Raw genomic sequence first — 17933 nt, 5'->3', positions numbered from 1 at the left:
CAAAAGACCTGGACCACCTGGCTAAGAGTTTCCAGCCAACAAGGGGAGAAAGCGGTGATCCCGAACCCCAGAGTCCTCTGCCTGGTAACCAGGCTATGCCACAGGCCCCTGTGTTTTCCCTAGCATTTCCCATCTATTCCTTTTTAGGCTGGATGACTTCCTGTCAAACTCTTTCTCCTAACTGTGTAGATAAGGAAACTGAGTCTGAACATAACCAGTCAAAGGTCTCAGAGACTCTCAAGGTCCCTGCCTCACATCCATCTTCTCCAGGAACCTTCTTGTCTCCCCACTGCATGCCTGGATGTTAGGGGTCAGATACCTGTTGCCCCCCAGAGAGTCCTGGAGGAGCCGGGTGAGCTTGGAGTCCCTGTAGGGCACGTGTACCACCTTCTTGCTCTGGTCTCCCAAGGCGCTGATGACGTTACCCAAGGCCAGCTGTGGGAGACAGACCCTGCCCGTGAGTCCCATCCGAAGGTAGGCCTGTGTGACTCACCAGCCCCAATCATCTGGACCTGCTTTTCTGGCCCTAGCAGCCCCCGGGCTCCAGGTGATTTACAGGTAAACTGGTGAAATCAGGAAGTTGGGGCAGAGCGAGGCCTGAGGGTGAAGAAATAAAGACCCAACAGTAACGACTCCAGGTGTCCTGGCTACTAGGCAGCCATGGGGACCACAGAGCCTATAGGAGCCTGAGCAGGGCTGGCTGCTGGGGCTGGCGACCCCCCCCCCCCCGCCCCCATGTACCTACCAGGCCACAGTTGATGGAGATGCCCTCCTTGGCGCGCTCGCCGGTGGCTCCCGTCCGCTTCAGCCGCTCTGAGCCAGCCAGGTCCACAAAGTGAAACTTAGCGGTGAGCGTCTCATACTCGTTGGTGGGAGCTTGGCCACCAGGAAGCCCTGTTATTGCCTCGTTCACCTACAGCAGAAGCCAGCATCTGACTTGCCCAGTCCCTGCCCCACCCCGCAGCTCCTGGGCCTACAACCCTGTGGCCCACAGCACAGCCATCTAGGAGAGTCAGAGGTCACAGGGTACCTCACCTCTGGCATGGGTAGAGCCCCTGCCTGGTATAGCACTTGTATAGGCTGGGTGCTAGAAGTAGTGTTACCCATTGTACAGATGGGGTAACTGAGGCTCAAGGAAACAAAATCCAAAGAAAAATCAAATGGCTGTGGCAAGCTCCAGCTCTAGTCAGCGAGCTTGGTCGGTGGCTCCTCCTTTGCCCTCCCTGGGATACACGTGGGATCCCCAGAACCAAGGGCTTCTCACCACGTCAGGCTGGGAACACACGCGCATCTGGCACAGGTGGATGGTGAAGATGGCGTGGGAGCGGGAGCTCTGCACATTCATCTGGGTGCTGGCCGTGGTGCGTGACAGGGCCCCCTGCTTCAGGCACTGGATCAGCTGGGAACAGACGCACAAGTGAGGACTCGGGACCAGGTTCTAGCCTCTCGGGAGGTCCCCCTGTCTGTCCTGCCCTGAACATCCACCAGACAGATGCTCACCTCCTCCTGGGAGTTGATGAGGCGAGACGTGACGCCCGTGGTATAGATGCCGCCGTTGGCATCCTCGTGTATCTTGATGTTGGACCTGCGGTGGCGGGCGTCAGGGTCACGGGTGCTGTCAAACAGGTCTAGTATCTCCTCATTGTACAGCTGTGCAGAGGAAGAAACAATGATCTGGTGGGTTCCATGGCACAGAGCAGGGCCCCAGAGGCTTTCTCCACTTGCAGAAGTAGAAACGGAGGCTCTGGAGGTTAACTTGCCTAACCCCGGTCCCCTTGGGATTCTGAATTGCCCTCCAGGATAGGGGAAGAAGGACAGCTGGGCCTGGGCAGAAGCAAGCTGAGGCTGCCCAAGCTGAACCCAGACCCAGCAGCTCTGGGTCTTGGGGGAGGACTAAGGTTCTAAAGGGAACAGAGGGACAGGGGTCCTGGATGCAGTTGAGGAAGGGAGGACAAGGATTCAGCAGAGGTCACGGATTACTAGACTGGAAAAGAGGGGATGGGGAGGTGACTCCACACACAAAAGGGCAGAAGGAGAGCTCAGCAGAGAGGGCAGCCAGGCTCCATCCCTTGGGATGGAGGTGATGGCAATCTCTGGGGGTGGGGGTGAGGGGAGGTGGCCCTGTGCTCAGGAGAGATGAGGAACATGGAAAACGGACACCATGGCCCAGCCTCCTAGGGAGACATGGTGGCAGGTGACTGGCCAGGAGAAGTTGCATCTCTGACAGATCTCAGCCAAGGAGATGCCTGCGGCTGGAATCACAGGCAGGGCTGAAAGGACCGTCCTGCAGGCAAGGTGCTGGGGCTGCAGTCTGAGGAAAGGGATGAGGCAGGGAGCCAAGAGAGTCCTGGGGGGTGAGGTGGGGGGAGGACCAGCCCTCAACATTCCAGGCTTTCATAGCCTTAAAGGGACAGAAATAAACCACAGGAAAGGGAAGAGGAAACAGAAGGAAGAGATGGGAGAGACAGAATGCCAGTGTCTGTCTGTCTGGTGTGTTGGGACAGACGTACTGCATCATTGGAGGGGTGGGGAATCTTTCTCTGCCAAGGACCATTTGGATACTTATATCATTCTCAGGTCATACAAAATGATCAACAGAGGCAGATGGGCTGCAGGCAGCTGACGTAAGCCACACGTCGAGCGCATGTGTCGGTCCTATCATGATGTTAGCCCTACCCAATGGTTTTATGGCCCTTATGTGGCTGTACAGAGATAGGGAACCTTTTCAGTCTCCGTCCCTGGACTTTAACCCCTTATGGCTCACTCACCCTGTGGCCTGGATTTTCTAGCTAGGTTGTTCTTGAGGCCATGGTAGCAACAGGCCAAGAAGGTAGGAAAACAAAGAGATATAAGAGAAAAAGCTCATAGTGATAAACAGTAGGACATACATGTATACACAGACACACAGATGCACACACACGCACGTGCACACACACATACACACACCTGCATACACATACAGTTGATTGGAAGCCAAAGTCCAGAAGGACCCAAAATATAGGTCCCTTACTGAGACTGCTGCATGCTGATGTGCCCATGTGGGAATAGCTGGGACAATGGGTATGGGGCAGGGGGAGGGAGCAGGCACGAGAAGATGTGGACAGGGCTGTGGCCACATCCCTTCCTCTGAGGGCCAACTAGGGTGCAGTCAGAACACCAGGCTTTTGTGGTAAGAGCTCAGGGATGGGCTCCTGGGGTTAGGGGCATTAGAAATTGAAAATCGGAGCTGCCTAACCAAATGTTCCAGGGAAGAAGCAAGGTCAGGCTCTTACTGAGGCCAGCTTGCTCTCCTAGCAGCTTCCCAGAGACCCTTCACAGGGAGAGTTCCTACCTTGTGCTTCCTGAACTCAGAACTCAGAAAAGCCCAGATATCGAAGAGTTCAGAGATCCCCCTCCTCCCGCCCTTAAGTCCCAGGCTGATACAACTCTAGGCTGGCACCCTAGGATTCAAGAAGACTCAGAGGGCTAGGTTTCGAATCACCGAAACCCATAAAGGATAGTCAGGGGGCTTGGAGGATTAGAGCAGCCCAGTGAGAGTCAGAAAGAAGAGAGAGAGCCAGAGTGCCACTCGGTGTCAGCCCCATTTTGCAGGCAAGACTCAGAGAGGTAAAAGGACAAGCTTAAGGTCACATAACTAAAAGAGTCGGAGCTAGAATCAGCCAGTCAGGACCCAAGATGGTCATAGGTCATGACTCCAGCCTCATCTGATGTCAGGTACACTACTTGAGGGAACCTAACACGTGGTCCTCCGGCCCTTGCTTGGATACTTCTGCAAACAGGGAGCTTATTAGCTGCAGATACCCTCGTGACAACCTGGGCTCATTCTGCTGTACAGGAAGAGAGCCCAGCTTTCGTGGTCTTATTTCTCCAAACCATTTCCCCCCTGCACCCTCAGTGAGGCCACGGTACCTCCAGGAACTGAGCGCTGACTTTGAACTCAGGCCCAGTCACGCCCTGCTCCTGTGCTCGCTGCTTGCGCTCCTTGATGCCTCGGAAGAGATGTGCGATGGCTCTGGGGATGATGCCCTGCTCCTCCTCCGCCATTGCCGTGTCGAAGCCAGTGCCCATGGTGTACGTCTTCCCGGCCCCTGTCTGCATTGGCCAAGATGCAACAGGGATGATGGTGCTACCCAGCAAGCCTTGAACTGAGTCCCCTTACCCATCTTCCTCTAGCCGTCTTCCCTGCCCAGCTAGTCCCAAAGCCACCCCCAAGGAAGGTTGTAATGACAGCGCTCACTCTACCAGCCAGCCCCATCCCCAGATAACAGACCAAATGGTGTAGCTATGTCTACTGCTTTGTCTGTCTCCCCCATCAGAAAGGAGAAGGGGAACCAAACCAACATGGAGGGCATTGGTGGGGTAGGGTGGGCTCACCTGCCCATAGGCCAGTACTGTAGCATTGTAGCCCTCGAAGCAGCCCTCGATGAGCTTGCTCACACAGGTCGAATAGATCTGTTCCTGCCAGGTGTCCAGGTCGAAGACAAAATCATAGGTGAAGGCTTTGTCCTTCCCCAGTAGGACCTGGGGCTCCCCCGGGGTGACAGAGGTACAAATATGACAGCCTTCAATCTTCTCTTTTGACAGCTGGGGCCGAATCCTGCCCAGGATGGGAAGAGACCCGGATCAGCCCCAGCCGGAGGGATTGGGGTTCAGACTCTTGCACACATTACCCGCTGCGCTTCCATTCCTGCCACCCCCCCGAGGGCAGTTTTAGAAACACAACAGTCACAACACCAACACCCAAATCAGCAGCTGCTAACATTTACTGAGCACTCAGTGTATAGTGCATTTGTGTTATTCTTTACAAAGCAGTTCATGTATTCTTCACTATATATAAATCTAAGAGGTGGCTCTTACTAGCTTAATTTTAAAACAGGCTAAGAACATTTAAATGTTTTGCCCACGCTTGTACAATGGAAAGTGACAGAGCCAAACCAAGTCTGTGAGACATGAAAGTGTACACTCCTGGCTGGACCAGGATTCTGGGAATTAGTGTCACTCTGAGTAGAGAAAGAAGAAAGCTCCCTTGCTCTAGGGAGACAAAGTTCAGGGCTGGAATTGGGGAAGAAAGGGACAGGCTTGGCAGCTCTCTATGGTTCTCGATCACATTCCCCTGAGACAGAGCCAAGTTTTAGAGGTCAGAACCTTTACCAAGGCTCGTGTGGACGCAAGGTTCCTCCATCACATCCACCTCCCTCCCTCATGCCAGAGACCGGCGTCAGTCTCACACACAAGGTTTGGTTCCTCCCAGGAGTCCAGGGGGCAGATCAAGACAGCCTTGGTGGCCCAGGTCTAGTGGACACATCTAGAATGAACACCACGCCCATTTGGCCCACAGGGTGGGCCCACATCCCAGACCCTGGCAGGCTCTCCCATACCGAGAAGAGAAAGTGGTATCAAGCTGGAGTGCAAGAGCCCACTATGGGCAGGATTATCTCCATCCAGCCACCCCTTCCTCCCTCTTCGAAGCAGCATCACCATGACAAGGTCCCCATGGCAACCAAACAGGAGCCAGTGAGCATGCGTGTGCAGAGATTCGCAGAAAGCACCCCCAAGCACTTTTAAAGCGAGAGGTGGGGGTGGGGCTCTAATGCCCATGGGCTCACACAAGCCAGCCCTGTCAGCCCGGTACTCACAATGAGCCGCTTGTCAGACTCCTCTCACTAAGCCAACATTTACCGAGGAAGAAAGGAAGAAGAGAGGCTCAGCCAGCAACCACCCAGGGCCCAGAGGCGCCTGGCCACTGAGCCCAGGGCCTCCAAGTCACCATCGGGTCCCTGTCCTGAGTTGCCCCAGGCCCAGGCTCACTTAGAGCTGCAGGCTGGTTAGGTAGGTGTTCACCTGAGCCAGTTAGCCTGCATTTGCCTTGGAGAGGTGGAAATCCCTAGAGGGGAGTAAACTAGTCCAGTTCCACACACATGGATCTGTCTGGCTTTCTATAGAAATATTTCCTCAGAGGCATGAACAGGTCCTCATGGGTAAATGGCTCTCTCCGAAAGCAAAGAAACCCAAGGAGGCTAGTTAGAAGCTTTTGTTAGGTGTTCTGGGCCATGCTGACATGAGAAGCCAGCTTCCTAGGCTCCCCCAGAACTGGTTTGTGACTGGGAACGGCATCATCCCTCCAAGATTTTTATTAGCATCAATTAGTTGTATGAAGGGGTTTTAATCTGACATGTCCCTATATGGTATACAATGTATGTTGATCAGATTCACCCCTCCATCACTCTCCCCAATCACTAGAGCTGATTCTCAGTTGCCCCCTCTGCATATCCAGACCAAGAACTTGACACCCCAACCTCCACATCAAACCTCAGTGCCAGTAGCCTCTTGCCTAGACTTCAGCCTCAGCCTTGATCATGGCAGCTGACGCACTCTAGGTTCTCACTGGACAGAAGGGAGAGGGCCTACATGCTGACTCTGTAACTCCTGACCTCACAACAACCCCATGAGGTTACTCTGAGTACTTCATTGACAGATGAGGAAACTGCGGTGGGGTCACCCAGAAGCACAGACTGTGAGGAGCCAGTGCGAGCTCAGGCAGACACTGCCGGGTAGACAGTTCTTCAGACAACTACCTCCAAGGATCAGGACTCAGAGGGCCTGGTCTGGGAAAGCTGGGGGGGGGGGGCAGCACAGGTAGTGGCTACAGAGAGTGGGGTTGGCACTGTATATGGGACAGGAATCTGGAGCTCTGGCCTGAGCCTGTGGGGCCGAAGAGCAAGTCACTTCCTCCCAGGGCAATCAGATATAAACAGGTAAAAGAGGGTCTTGCCCAGGCAGCCTCCGGGGACCCTTGATCTACACAGGCACGCATAGCTTCTGAGGACACCCTCCCCAGCATGTGGCTGTCTGTGATGGGATTTCTGGATCCAGTTCAAATACCATTTAATTACTGCAGGCAGATGGCAACACTGGCGATTGGGAGAAATCAAATCAGCATCCCTGGGGAGAGTGCGGGAGGGGGGAGTCAGCCCTGCTACCAGAGCCCTTCAATGAGCAGGGTGGGTGGCAGGGGGAGAAGGGGCGGGGGCTCCTTTGAGCCCAGACCACCTGAGGGGCCTGCCGCCAAGCGAGAGCGGGCAGAGGGGCAATCTGGAAGGGTAGAAAAGTGGGTTCCTGTGGGCTGTGGGCTCTGAGGGGCATTTACCCAGAGACCCTTGGTTGACATGTGGGGTTGTCTAGGGTCACAGCCTCATGTTGGTGCATCCAAAGCACCAGGATGCTTTCCTGGGGTGTGGGTGGGTGAGCAGAAGAAAAGAAAGTACCAGCTGGGAGGCAAGAGGACATGGGCCCTGGACAAGTTATAATTCCCAAAGCCACTGACGTCGGAGAGAGAAGGCGCCAGTCCCAGGAAGGCTGAGTGACTGTGGATGCAAAGCAAAGAGGCAGAGTTCACGGATGCCTTCCCTGCGCTGGTACGGGGCCGGGCCACCCACACAGATGACCATCCTCACCCGACGCCCTGAGCTAGGGATTTCAACCCCTATTTCTCAAAAAGGAAAGTGGAGGCTTGAGGCAGGTTACATCATTCACACAGTAAAGACAGCGGAGTGGGGAGCCAGCCCTGAGTGCTCGTCTACTTCTCTGGCTGCCTCCTGCCCAGAGAGCTGTCAGTCCCTAAATGGGGAAGGAAACCCTGCCCCCGCTCCACCCCCAGCACCACGGGCAGAGCTGGGGCCTCTGGAAGGAGCACCACGTGTCCATTCACACAGTGCCAACCTGGACACTGGGCTGCCCTGCCTCCCAGGATATACAACCTAGTGGCAGAAGACACTGACCAGTCCTCCTGGGCTCTCTCCCTGCCATAACCTGCCTTGTGGAGAAGTGCAAATCCATGGTCCACGGGGGACAGAAGGAGCACTTGAAGACCCGCACAGGCTCCATGTCTAGCCTCGGCCCTCTCACAGCCTGAGCTGTGGTCTCCAGCTGGGTTATCTAGATCTCTCCTCAAATGTAATTTTCTAAGAACTTTCTCAGCACAGGCCTAGCTGGTCCCACCAGAGGAAGAAGTTTTTCCTCACAGTAGGGTGGCTAGGATGGGAACCATTCATAGCTCATTCCTCCCTGAAGCTTGAGAAACGGGTCAAGGGTCAGCCTCTGGGGTCTTCCTATTACCCCTTAGACCCTAGGAGCCAGATAAGGGTGCAGTAGGCGAACCATTGTCAAGCACAGAATGTAAGAAGGGGAGAAAAAAAAATCAGTGATCAAGATCAATTAAAACTTAATGCAGCCGGGCTGGGAAGGTGGCTCAGTGGTAGAGTGCTTGCCTAATATGCATGAAGCCCCAGGTTCAATTCCTCAGTACCACATAAGCAGAAAAGGCTGGAAGTAGTGCTGTGGCTCAAGTGGTAGAGTGCTAGCCTTGAGCAAAAGCAGCTCAGGGACAGTACCCGGGCCCTGAGTTCAAGCCCCAGGACTGTCTAAAAAACAAAAACAAATTTAATGCAGTCAGGTGCCAGTGGCTCAGGCCTGTAATCTTAACTACTCGGGAGGCTGATATCTGAGGATCATGATTCAAAGCCAGCCCGGGCAGGAATAGTCTGTGAGACTCATCTCCAATAAACTACTCAGAAAAAGCTCGAAGTGCTCAATTCATAGAGTGCTAGCTAGTCTTGAGATCAGAGAGGCTCAGGGATAGAGCCCAAGCCCCGAATTCAAGCCCCAGAACAGGCAAAAATAAAACAAAACTTAATGCAATATTTAAAACAACCAAACTGGTAAACTAAGGCTCACAGGCCAGCTGTCACAAGGCTCCATAGATCCTTTCTGAATCTAAAGTAGGCTCATCCACTTCCAGCCTTCCTGCATCCCTTCTTGATCCTACAGAAAGGGAAGGCCAGTGGCCATCACAGCCCAGGCTCAGAAAGCACTCCCCCCCCCCCAAATCTCCCAGAACAGAGCCTGCCTATTTGCCACTTGGCAACCTGCAGGTTGAGCAGCGGGCTGAAAGGGCTCACTGCTTTTTAGAGGCAGGATCTGGCACCAGCCCGAGGTTGCCGCGCTTCCTCTGCTCATAATTGGGCAAGGGCTGGGGTGATGTGGGCAGCCATCCCCCACCTTGGAGAACGGCAGGCGGGCGGCTGAGGAGCCCCTTTCTCCTCAGCCACCCCCACCAGCTTGGTGCCCGCTGACAGGAGACAAAGGCAGCCAGCCAGAGCCCAGGGCTGTGGGGAAGAGCTGAGCTCAGCAGTTGCTCAGCTCTTCGGGGAGCTAGGAGGCCAAGGTGGAAGGGAGGACAGAGGAAACAGGGGGAGAGGCAGGCCCAGGGGATGCAGAGGGAGGGCCAAGGAGAGGAAGCTCCCTCTACAGAGGGTAACAACGGGCACATCCGGACATGTGGTTGGAGACTGACATCCAACCTCACAAATCCAGCCTCACCCCTACCCCCATCCTTAGCAACATCACTCAGAGTAGGCCACGCCTCCATCCTGGGAGCTCCACCCAGTGACCTTGGACTCCTAAGAAAGCGTTGGCTCACCTAAGTGAAGGCAGTCCCACCCAAGCAGATGGCTACGTTCCTCCCTCAGGTTCCTGACTAACCTGCCCTTCCCAAACCTTACTTCCGGACCTCTAAGATAGCAGCCCTAGGCTGGGTCTTATCTTTCACTGCAGGGGCAGAACTGGAATCAGGAACTATTTCTGAATCCTAGAGTTCTTACAAAGAAAGCTTCTTATAAAGATGGTGCATGATCTAATCCCTGATACCTTTCTTTTGCTGGAAGCCATTACACCCCTGATAAGTAAACATTCTCTTTTTTTTTCTCACCCCCCCCATAAACGTTCTTTTAATAACCACCACACTGCTGCCCAAGGAGCGAGACTGCCTCTTGCTAGACCCATGTAGATCACCATATTGGATCACTTTGTTCTAAGGTGAGCAGTTTTGTCTCTAACTTACACATGAGGGCTCAGAGAGCAGTTGAGTAGCATGGATGAGTGTGAGTGTGTGTGTGTGTGTGTGTGTGTGTGTTGGTACTGGAGCTTGAACTCAGGGCCTGGGTGCTGTCCTGTAGTTTTGTTGTTCAAGGTTGGCACTCTACCGCTTGAACTACCCTCCACTTCCAGCTTTTTGATAGAATTTGTCTGCCCAGGCTGGGTTCAAACCTTGATCCTCAGTTCTCAGCCTCCTAAATAGCTAGGCTTGCAGGTGTGAGCAGCCTGGGGGCCTAGCAAATTAAGTAATTCAGCTCTCAGATAGCTAACACAGGAGTATGATCTATAAAGACCACATTTAGTGGCCATCAGCCTCCCCAGAGGAGAGCCTGGGAGACCGAGCAATCATGCACCTGCTCTCTGGGGTGTGATATACACTTGGAGGACCTCTAGACTGAGATACCCTGTCCCTAGGCCCTATCTCAAAGGCTTTCATACCAGAGACTGGAAACTTGAACTAGATCTACCCCTCCAACTAATATGATGAGACTCTTCTGAAAAAAGTTCCAGGGGCTAAAAGCCTACCTGCTCTTTGCTCTAATAGACCACTAATGTCTTACTGGAATCTTCCAAGACTAGTGGGATAGTGCAAAGTCAGGAAGCTCATCATTCAGTCTCTGGGTGTGTCTAGGGGGACAGGGGGAGCAAAGATGCCTTCAGCTCTCCCCTCCTTGTACCCAGCCTCAAATTCACATGCTAGGCTCCAACCGCAGGTAGCAGGGCAGAGTGAGAGCCAAGCTGCTGTATCCTCCAAGGTGAGTTTGTGTCCATGGCTGTGTGTTTGTGTGTGTGTGCAGGGGACAGGAAAGAGACCTCGAGATGAACCCCATGATCTCTAGCTTCCCTAGCACATAGGATGGCTTTGCTGTTGTGACCTGCCAGCTCTTCCTCACCAGTGACTGACACAGAGAACTTAAGCTACAGTAGGAGGGAATTAGCTAAGCTAGCAGGAAGGGAGAGCCTGAGGTGAGTGAGAAGGAGTAGGTCTGTGGAATCTTCTCCCTCAGCAGTCATTCCTGTGGAAAAACTGGCTTGTCTTCTTCTGTACATTCCCTAACCCCAGTCCTCATCTGAAAAGGACAAAACCCAATATCTAGTGCGTACCTGGACGACAAGCTCACTTACTCCCACAAACACAGGTAAGGCGCTGATGGACCCCGTTTCTCAGGCTCAAAAGGTGAAATTTAACAAGCCCGAAGTCACCCAATTTGTAACGGTGGAAATGAAATCCAAACCAGTCCTGCCCGTGTCCAATCCTGCCACATTTACCAAGCAATTCTGCAGCAGGGCGGGAGGAAAGTGATCCCTTCAGAGAATGTCCTAGGCTGATACCACCAACAGCTGCCAGTGGTGCCACCGGCAGCCTGCTGGGAAATTATTCTCCCTATGTTGTAGCTAAAGAAGGCTGGAGCTGGGGCATGGCAAAGGATGGAGCAGCGTTTCTCTGCAGGAGAGGGAAGATGTCTACACCCCTTCCCGCCTTCCCCCCCCCCATGTCAGCGAGCACCCTCTTCTCCTCCTCCCTCTGGCAGCCTGCCAACCCAGGGGGAGGCGGCTGGAAGCAAAACTTCTGCTCTCCCAGGGGAGTCTGGCTCCCAGACACCCAGGGGGATTTTAGCTGACTGAGCAGAGAACCCGGTCTTCTCTCCATCAGGGTGACAAGAGCCAGTTTAGGGGTGCTGACCCTTTAAGCTGCAGTAGGAAAGTTGGGCGGGGGGGGGGGGGGAGGCAAAGCTAGCAAAGCTCTCCAGAGACAGCAGGAAGGTCTTGCTGCACACACACACACACACACACACACACACACACACACACACACACACACACACACTCTTTCCCCAGGTATCCTAGACTTGCCCCCTGCCTGGGCTGGCTCTGAACCCCTACACAAGCAGCTTTGTAATGGGGTTCAAGGACAGGGGTTTACAAGGCCCTGGCAGGCTTGGTGAAAGGGGTCTGCCAACCTTCTCTGCCTGACTTTTGCCCTTGATCATGTTCTTTTTGCCCCTGACCATGTGGAGTTGGGGCATGGGCAACCCATGAAATTTCCAGGGGACCTTGAAGCACTGACCCAAAATACAGGGTTCAGGGCCTTGACCTCACATTGTCCTAAGGGGATGGATGTCTTTGACCTTCCTCTTACTTCATGCCAGAGTACTTAGTGCTCAGTGAGTTCTGAGTCATGCTCAGGGACTGGTGGGCGAACAGGACAAGATGCCCGCTATGAGAGGACACGGGAATAGGGGCATGCTCATGGTCCCCAGGGCAGCAGAGGGACCCCAGAGAGAAGGCTGTAAGACTAAGGTCCTTACCCCCTCATCTAGCTACCAGAAACCAGGGGGAAGGGGCCAGGCCTGTTCTGAGCTGGAGGCCCCTCAGCTCACCTCGGTCAGCCTGGGAGTTTCCTGAGCGGCCTGTTCTGGGTCTGCCTCCCAGGCCCTGGGAAGAAGTGCCACTCAGCTGTCCCACCCCCATCTCGGGGCATCTGGCAGGGGTTTCCCATGACCTTCAGGGAGGCGGGAGACAAGACAAAGTCAGGCCTATCCCAGAGTCCACTGGAGAGCTGTGACAGCATTTGCATCTGCTGGGGAACAGTTCATGGAGAGTGGGCCCTGGGGATGCTTGGGGCTGAGGAATGCAGAGCAGCTGGCTGGCTGAGGGGGCTGTGGAGGGCTGAGTTCCCCCCCACACACGGGGTCTGTGCCCAGCCCCCACGGTAAGCCTGGGCTTACAGCACACATGCTCAGGTAGGGCCAGTCTAGCCTACAGCAAGGGCAGGCAGGCAGGCATCACCCTGGAAGGCAGAGGCAGCGAGACTATCGTTTCTACACCCAGAACTGTAGTGATCAAAGAGGGAGCCTTGGGGCTGGGAAGGCAGCCTAGTTAGTGGTAGAGTGCTTGCCTCGTAGGCTCAAAGCCCGGGATTTGATTCCTCAGCACCACATACACAGAAAAAGCCAGAAGTCGTGCTGTGGCTCAAGTGGTAGAGCGTTAGCCTTGAGCAAATGAAATTCAGGGACAGTGCCCAAATCCTGAGTTCAAGCCCTAGGACTGGCAAAAAAAAAAAAAAAAAAAAACGAAAACAACAAAAAGAGGGAGCCTTGTAGAGAATAGGACACGGGCCAAAAGGCTGCCACCTGCACTCTGCTTCACAGCTCATTGCACTAAGCCCCGCCCCTTCCCAAACTCCGCCCCTCCCAAAGCTCCGCCCTTGCCCCTCCATGGTGCCCCCTCCAGCTGTTCTAAGGGGGAGGGGCAGGAAGAGGCTGCTTTTCTCTTGAAAGCTCTCTATGTGTTGCTGTCCAGAGGGCAAAATGAAGGGCTGGGCAGCCCAAGACACCTGAGGTTTTGACCTTTGGAAGGAAACCGGCAGCAGGAGGAGTCATGGGTGCCCCAAAAGTCAATTTCCTAGAGAGCCGCCAACGGGATAGATGCAGGGATCTAAGAAAGGGAGGATGAGGGGAAGAAAGAGGCTTTCCAAACACAAGAGGACCACTGGTGACCATCAACCAACCCTTTGCCAAGTGACCCCATAAGACAAAGTCTAGCAGCCTCCCTCCTTGCCACACATCTGTACCACATCTATGTCACGCCCCATGCCCCTGCCACGTTCCCTTTCACGTTACAGTGTGCGGTAGGACAGCCTCAGAAGAACCGGGTGGGCAGCAGTGAGACGCTAGCTGCTGGATGGCAAGGCAAGTGAGTTGAGCATGTACTTGAGAGGAGAGGGCCTGAGTTCAGATCCTCCCACCCCCAGCTACCCTTCGCGTTTGCTCATCTGCACACTAGAAGTCTCATCAGTTATGGGTGGGCCTGGGGGATAGTATGGGCACAATGCCTGGCACAGAGGAAGAATGAAATCAGTCCATGGGTTTCGGCCACTTCCTAGATCAATATCCTTCCCTCCATACCATGTTGTCCTGCTCTAAATAAACAAAGCGGGGCAGAGAGGAGACCATTTTACAGTTCACGACATCTTAAATGACAGGGGTGGCTCTGAGGTACACTGAATTGAGGGCTTATTTTGTTCACACATTTTATTCATTCCTTAGGAGTCCCATCTGCCTGTTATTCCCTCCAGGAATTATTCATATGCTCTCGACTTTCTCCATTTCTACTGCTCTGTACAAATCAACCAGGTATTCCCATTCTCCAGTGTGGAGAATTGAGGTCCAGAAGGACATATAGGGAGGGAACCCCATGACCCGTCTAGATGAATTACCTTGGCTCCAGCCCTGCCCTTTGCTCCCAGAGCATCTAGAGTAAGGGTGGCAGGCAGGTGTCACCTTTGTTATTTCCCTAGCCCAGCCCCACCCACTCTCCACTTGAAGTTTTCAAAAGCTGAGGTCCAATCAAGCTAGGCCGCTGCTGGGTAGAGGAGGGAGGCGGTTTCCGGGGCTTGTGGTTACTACACTACACTTCCTTGTGGTGACATAAGCCCAGCTTCTACAGCAGGAGGCCACCAAGGTACCCAGGTTCCCACCACAGTCTGCACAAAGTCCTGGATTGGGCCTCAGTTTCCCAGATCTGTAAATCTGGATAGCATGAGACACAACTGGTATTACATAGCACTGTGTGGCTTTGGGCTCCTGAAAACACTACCACACGCCTATGTCTACAATATCTCCACCGCCCCCCCATCTTCCCCGCCAATTCAAAATTGACAGTCATTGACCAAGATTTCAGAGTAGCTCAGAACTAAGGAACCCCAGTGGGAGGAGGCCTGGGCCTGCCTATCACTGTCTCCGGGGTCCCTGGCCCGTGCTTCCCCACCCTGTAGTTTAAGCTGATGGATGTGGACAGGCCAAGGCACCTCCTCCTCACAAGAGACTACCGGAAGGAAGCTTTGAGGAGCCAGGCAGAGATAAGGGGGGAGGGGGTTAGGCAACACTAAAGGCTCCCCTTGTGTGGAGGGGGGGCTCAGAGCTGGGGGCTTAGAAGGGTCTTAAATAAACTCACCACATGACTTGGCTTTCTTCCCCAATTTCAGCTTTGCCAACTTGTGTTTCTTAACAGCCACCCTCTCTCCCCTGATTTGTCAGGAGGCCTGTATTTCTGCAGCTGGGGGCGGGTCACAGCTTAGCCTCTCCCCAGCAGCTTTGCTGCCCATCCTATCCCCCCACCCCAGGTAAAAGCCAGGAAGTGCACTGTCCATATCGTATAATACACGAGGATTAAAGGATAAAGGGACATAGGACAGCAAAGGCTGGCCTGGCACTCCAGTGCAAAGCTAACAAGCCTGAGTTCAGGAACAATCGGACCACACTACCTAGCGAACCTGGGGGGGGCCCATACCTAGTTTCTGTCTCCTAATCTCAAAATCCCAGGTCCTCCTGTGGGTTCTCAGAGTCCAGGCCTTCCCAAGAGCACTTTGTAGTTAGCCAGCTTTGATCCTTATCCTAGATTAGAGGCCAAGAGCCCAGGCCCTGGCATTTCTCTCCTAAGAGCCTGAGCCTCCCTCTCTCCCTAACAGGTATGCTAGACTCTCTGCCTGCCTGTCCAAAAAGCTGGACTCCAAGGCCCACCCCAAGGTACCCTCAAGGGAACTCAGAAAGTATTTCAGGTAAAGAATTTCCAGGATGGCTGAAAAGCAATTGCCTTGAGGTAGTGAGTGCTGGGGCTGTTCAATGTGCCATTCAACTGCAACCCCAACCTAGACTTTTCAACAGGACCCGTGATTTTTGCGGGTGGGGGAGGGAAGGAGATACCAAAGCAAGGAGCATGTCACATCTGCTCCCCTCCCAGCCGCAGCTCTCTGATTAGAAACTGGGTTCTGTCCAGGCATTGTCTGCCTTCCACGGCCGGCTGCGCATGGAGCTCTGGTGTGTGCCAGGCTGGACTATCACACAGCAGCGCTGGAGAGCAGAGCTCAGGGGTGGAGTGGGCGAGGCTCTCACCTTCAGATGCTCAATTCCCCCCAGCCTCCAGCCATCAGCATCTCGAGACTGGAAAGATCACTCCCCCCCCCCCCCCCCGCCCCGGCCAAAACCCGGAGGAGAAGGCAGGCACCATCCTGTAGAAGGGGGCCCAGGGATCTTCTGGGGGTAGGAATAGACAGGTAACACCCGATTTCCTCGCTCTCTACACAGGTAGGTGTCCATCCCCTGGGGCTCCCCAACTGGTATCTCCACATTTTATCACGCCCAATCTTGTCTGGGGACCCTGAGCAGAGGTGGCAGAGGTCCTTTGTTTGTCTCTCTCCTCCAAGATGGAGTCTAAAGGAAAGCCCCCACAGAAGGGGCACTGGGTCTCTTCTTTCCTAGCCTTGGTTTATTCCCGGTGGGGGTTATCGCTCCATTTACCTTTTATGGTACTGGCTGGCTTCTCCTCATCGGCAGTAGATGCCATATTTACATTTCTCACCCATGTACCTCTCTCTGTCTCTCACTCTCTCTCTTCCCTCCCCCCCTCCCTTGACCTCCAAGAGGTCCTGGTGCAGTGTCAGCCCCAATAGCAGCCAGGCCCCACCCCATCAGGCACCTGCCTGCCTGGCTGGCTCCTCTTTGTCTCAGGCTGTTCTGTGCCAGGAAAACTGAGCTCAAGTGATGCTAAGTGCTGCCTGAGGGGTGGGGTGGGAGTGGGGAATCCCTCAATCTCCCTCCCTCAATCCCAGAGTTGTCCTAAGCTGCAGTGGCCTGTCTCTTTTGGCCATGTAGCTGGGGACAGCTGCCCCCGGGGCCAGAAATGGAGAAGCTTGTCCATTGCCATCTTTGACCCCGTATAGAAGCAACTTCCAAGGACCGCTGGAATCTAGGTCACCGTGACCGAGGCGATCTGGAGACCTGTCTCAGAGACCCACCTAGCACTGGAACATTCTCCTTCCCCCTTCATACAAGGCTGAGACAAATAGAGGCTCTTCTGTCTTGTCCCTCCCCCCGTACCTCGGTGGCCAGTTCCAGGCTGATACTCTCCCAATAGCCCCCTCTCAAAGAGGAAAACCCCCAAACAAAAACAGAAGGGCTGGTGTGGTGTGAAGCCGCTCCACCCAGCACAAAGAACACAGATGGTTTAACTTTGCAGTGTTTCCTGCCTCTGCACCTCGGTGTGCTCCTCCCCACAGAACCCACCCTGGCTGGTCCTCTCCCTGCAGTGAAAGCCTGTCCGGGGAACCCTTCAAGAGCCATAGGGACCCCAGAAAAGGTGACCGCAGCCCTCCTCCACTTGCTCAGTGCCACCTGAGTGACAGGACATCACTGTCACACCCTCCCTCCATCTCAGAAGCAGGGTCCTCCGAGACACAGGGCTTCCTCCCTCCTCCGGCCCCCAGGAGGGCCGGCTGGACCTTTCCAGAAGCCAAGGCTTTCCAGGGAAGGCCAGGGCACCATTCCAGCCCTTCCGTGGGACCTGCAGATCTCTGTCCCCAGAACCCGCTCTCGGGACGGTGTGCAGCCTCGGCTGGCTGAGAGCAAACGCCCAGAACTGACTGACTGGGATAGATGGGGGGGGGGGTTCCCCTCCAGCACCCCGTGATGAGACAGCAGCCTCGTGGGGAGGCGAAGAGGAAACGCGCAGACGCTTCGGCCGGGGCCAGGGCTTGGGTGTGAAATACCGGATTTCCTTGTTTATTCGATTTTCGGATCATTAAGGGCTCCCCCAGGGACCCGAAATTACCACCCAAACAAAGCCACCTTCCAGCAGTCGGCCGGGCGAGCGCGCGCCGGCCTCCAGCCGGGCCCGGGCCGCCCCGCCTGCGGGCCCGCGGGCTCGGGTTCGAGCGGCGCCCGCGGCCCCCCGCGCCCAGCCCACCCCGCAGGACAAAGCCCGAGCGCCCTCCGCGCCCGCGCGCGCCCCCGGCCCCGCCGCCGGCCCTCACCTGACGGCCACCTTGACGCAGCAGTCCCCCTGGCCAGCCATGGCTCCCCCGGCGCTCGGGTCCGGGCGGGGATCAGGGCCGGGGGTCCGGGGGCCAGTGTCCGGGGCAGCGGCCGCGGGAGGCGGGGGCGCGGACACGGCTGGCGAAGGCTCCCGCGGAGGCTGGAGGTGACATGCTTCAGCGGCGACCA

The 17933-nt window shown here is 55.0% G+C and overlaps 1 protein-coding gene across 2 annotated transcripts in view; it reads right to left on the bottom strand.

Annotated features, from left to right (window-relative positions):
- Kif21b (kinesin family member 21B) overlaps positions 1-17933 on the bottom strand; it is a 46549-nt gene extending 28616 nt beyond the window's left edge. For both annotated transcript variants that reach the window (XM_042701160.1, XM_042701162.1), the window contains exons 1-7: positions 17744-17933; positions 4375-4597; positions 3910-4092; positions 1501-1650; positions 1265-1399; positions 746-913; positions 320-435 (exon numbers count right to left, since the gene is read on the bottom strand). In XM_042701160.1, coding sequence (XP_042557094.1) covers positions 320-435; positions 746-913; positions 1265-1399; positions 1501-1650; positions 3910-4092; positions 4375-4597; positions 17744-17784 — 1016 coding nt within the window. In that variant the 5' untranslated portion in view covers positions 17785-17933. The remainder of the gene's footprint in view (positions 1-319; positions 436-745; positions 914-1264; positions 1400-1500; positions 1651-3909; positions 4093-4374; positions 4598-17743) is intronic.

The sequence above is a fragment of the Dipodomys spectabilis genome, unplaced genomic scaffold (genome assembly GCF_019054845.1).
Source record: "Dipodomys spectabilis isolate Male_0828 unplaced genomic scaffold, ASM1905484v1 ptg000288l, whole genome shotgun sequence".
In the NCBI taxonomy this organism is placed as follows: Eukaryota; Metazoa; Chordata; class Mammalia; order Rodentia; family Heteromyidae; genus Dipodomys; species Dipodomys spectabilis.
Note: the sequence above shows the minus strand (reverse complement) of the source record. Positions and strands in the feature narration are given on the sequence as shown.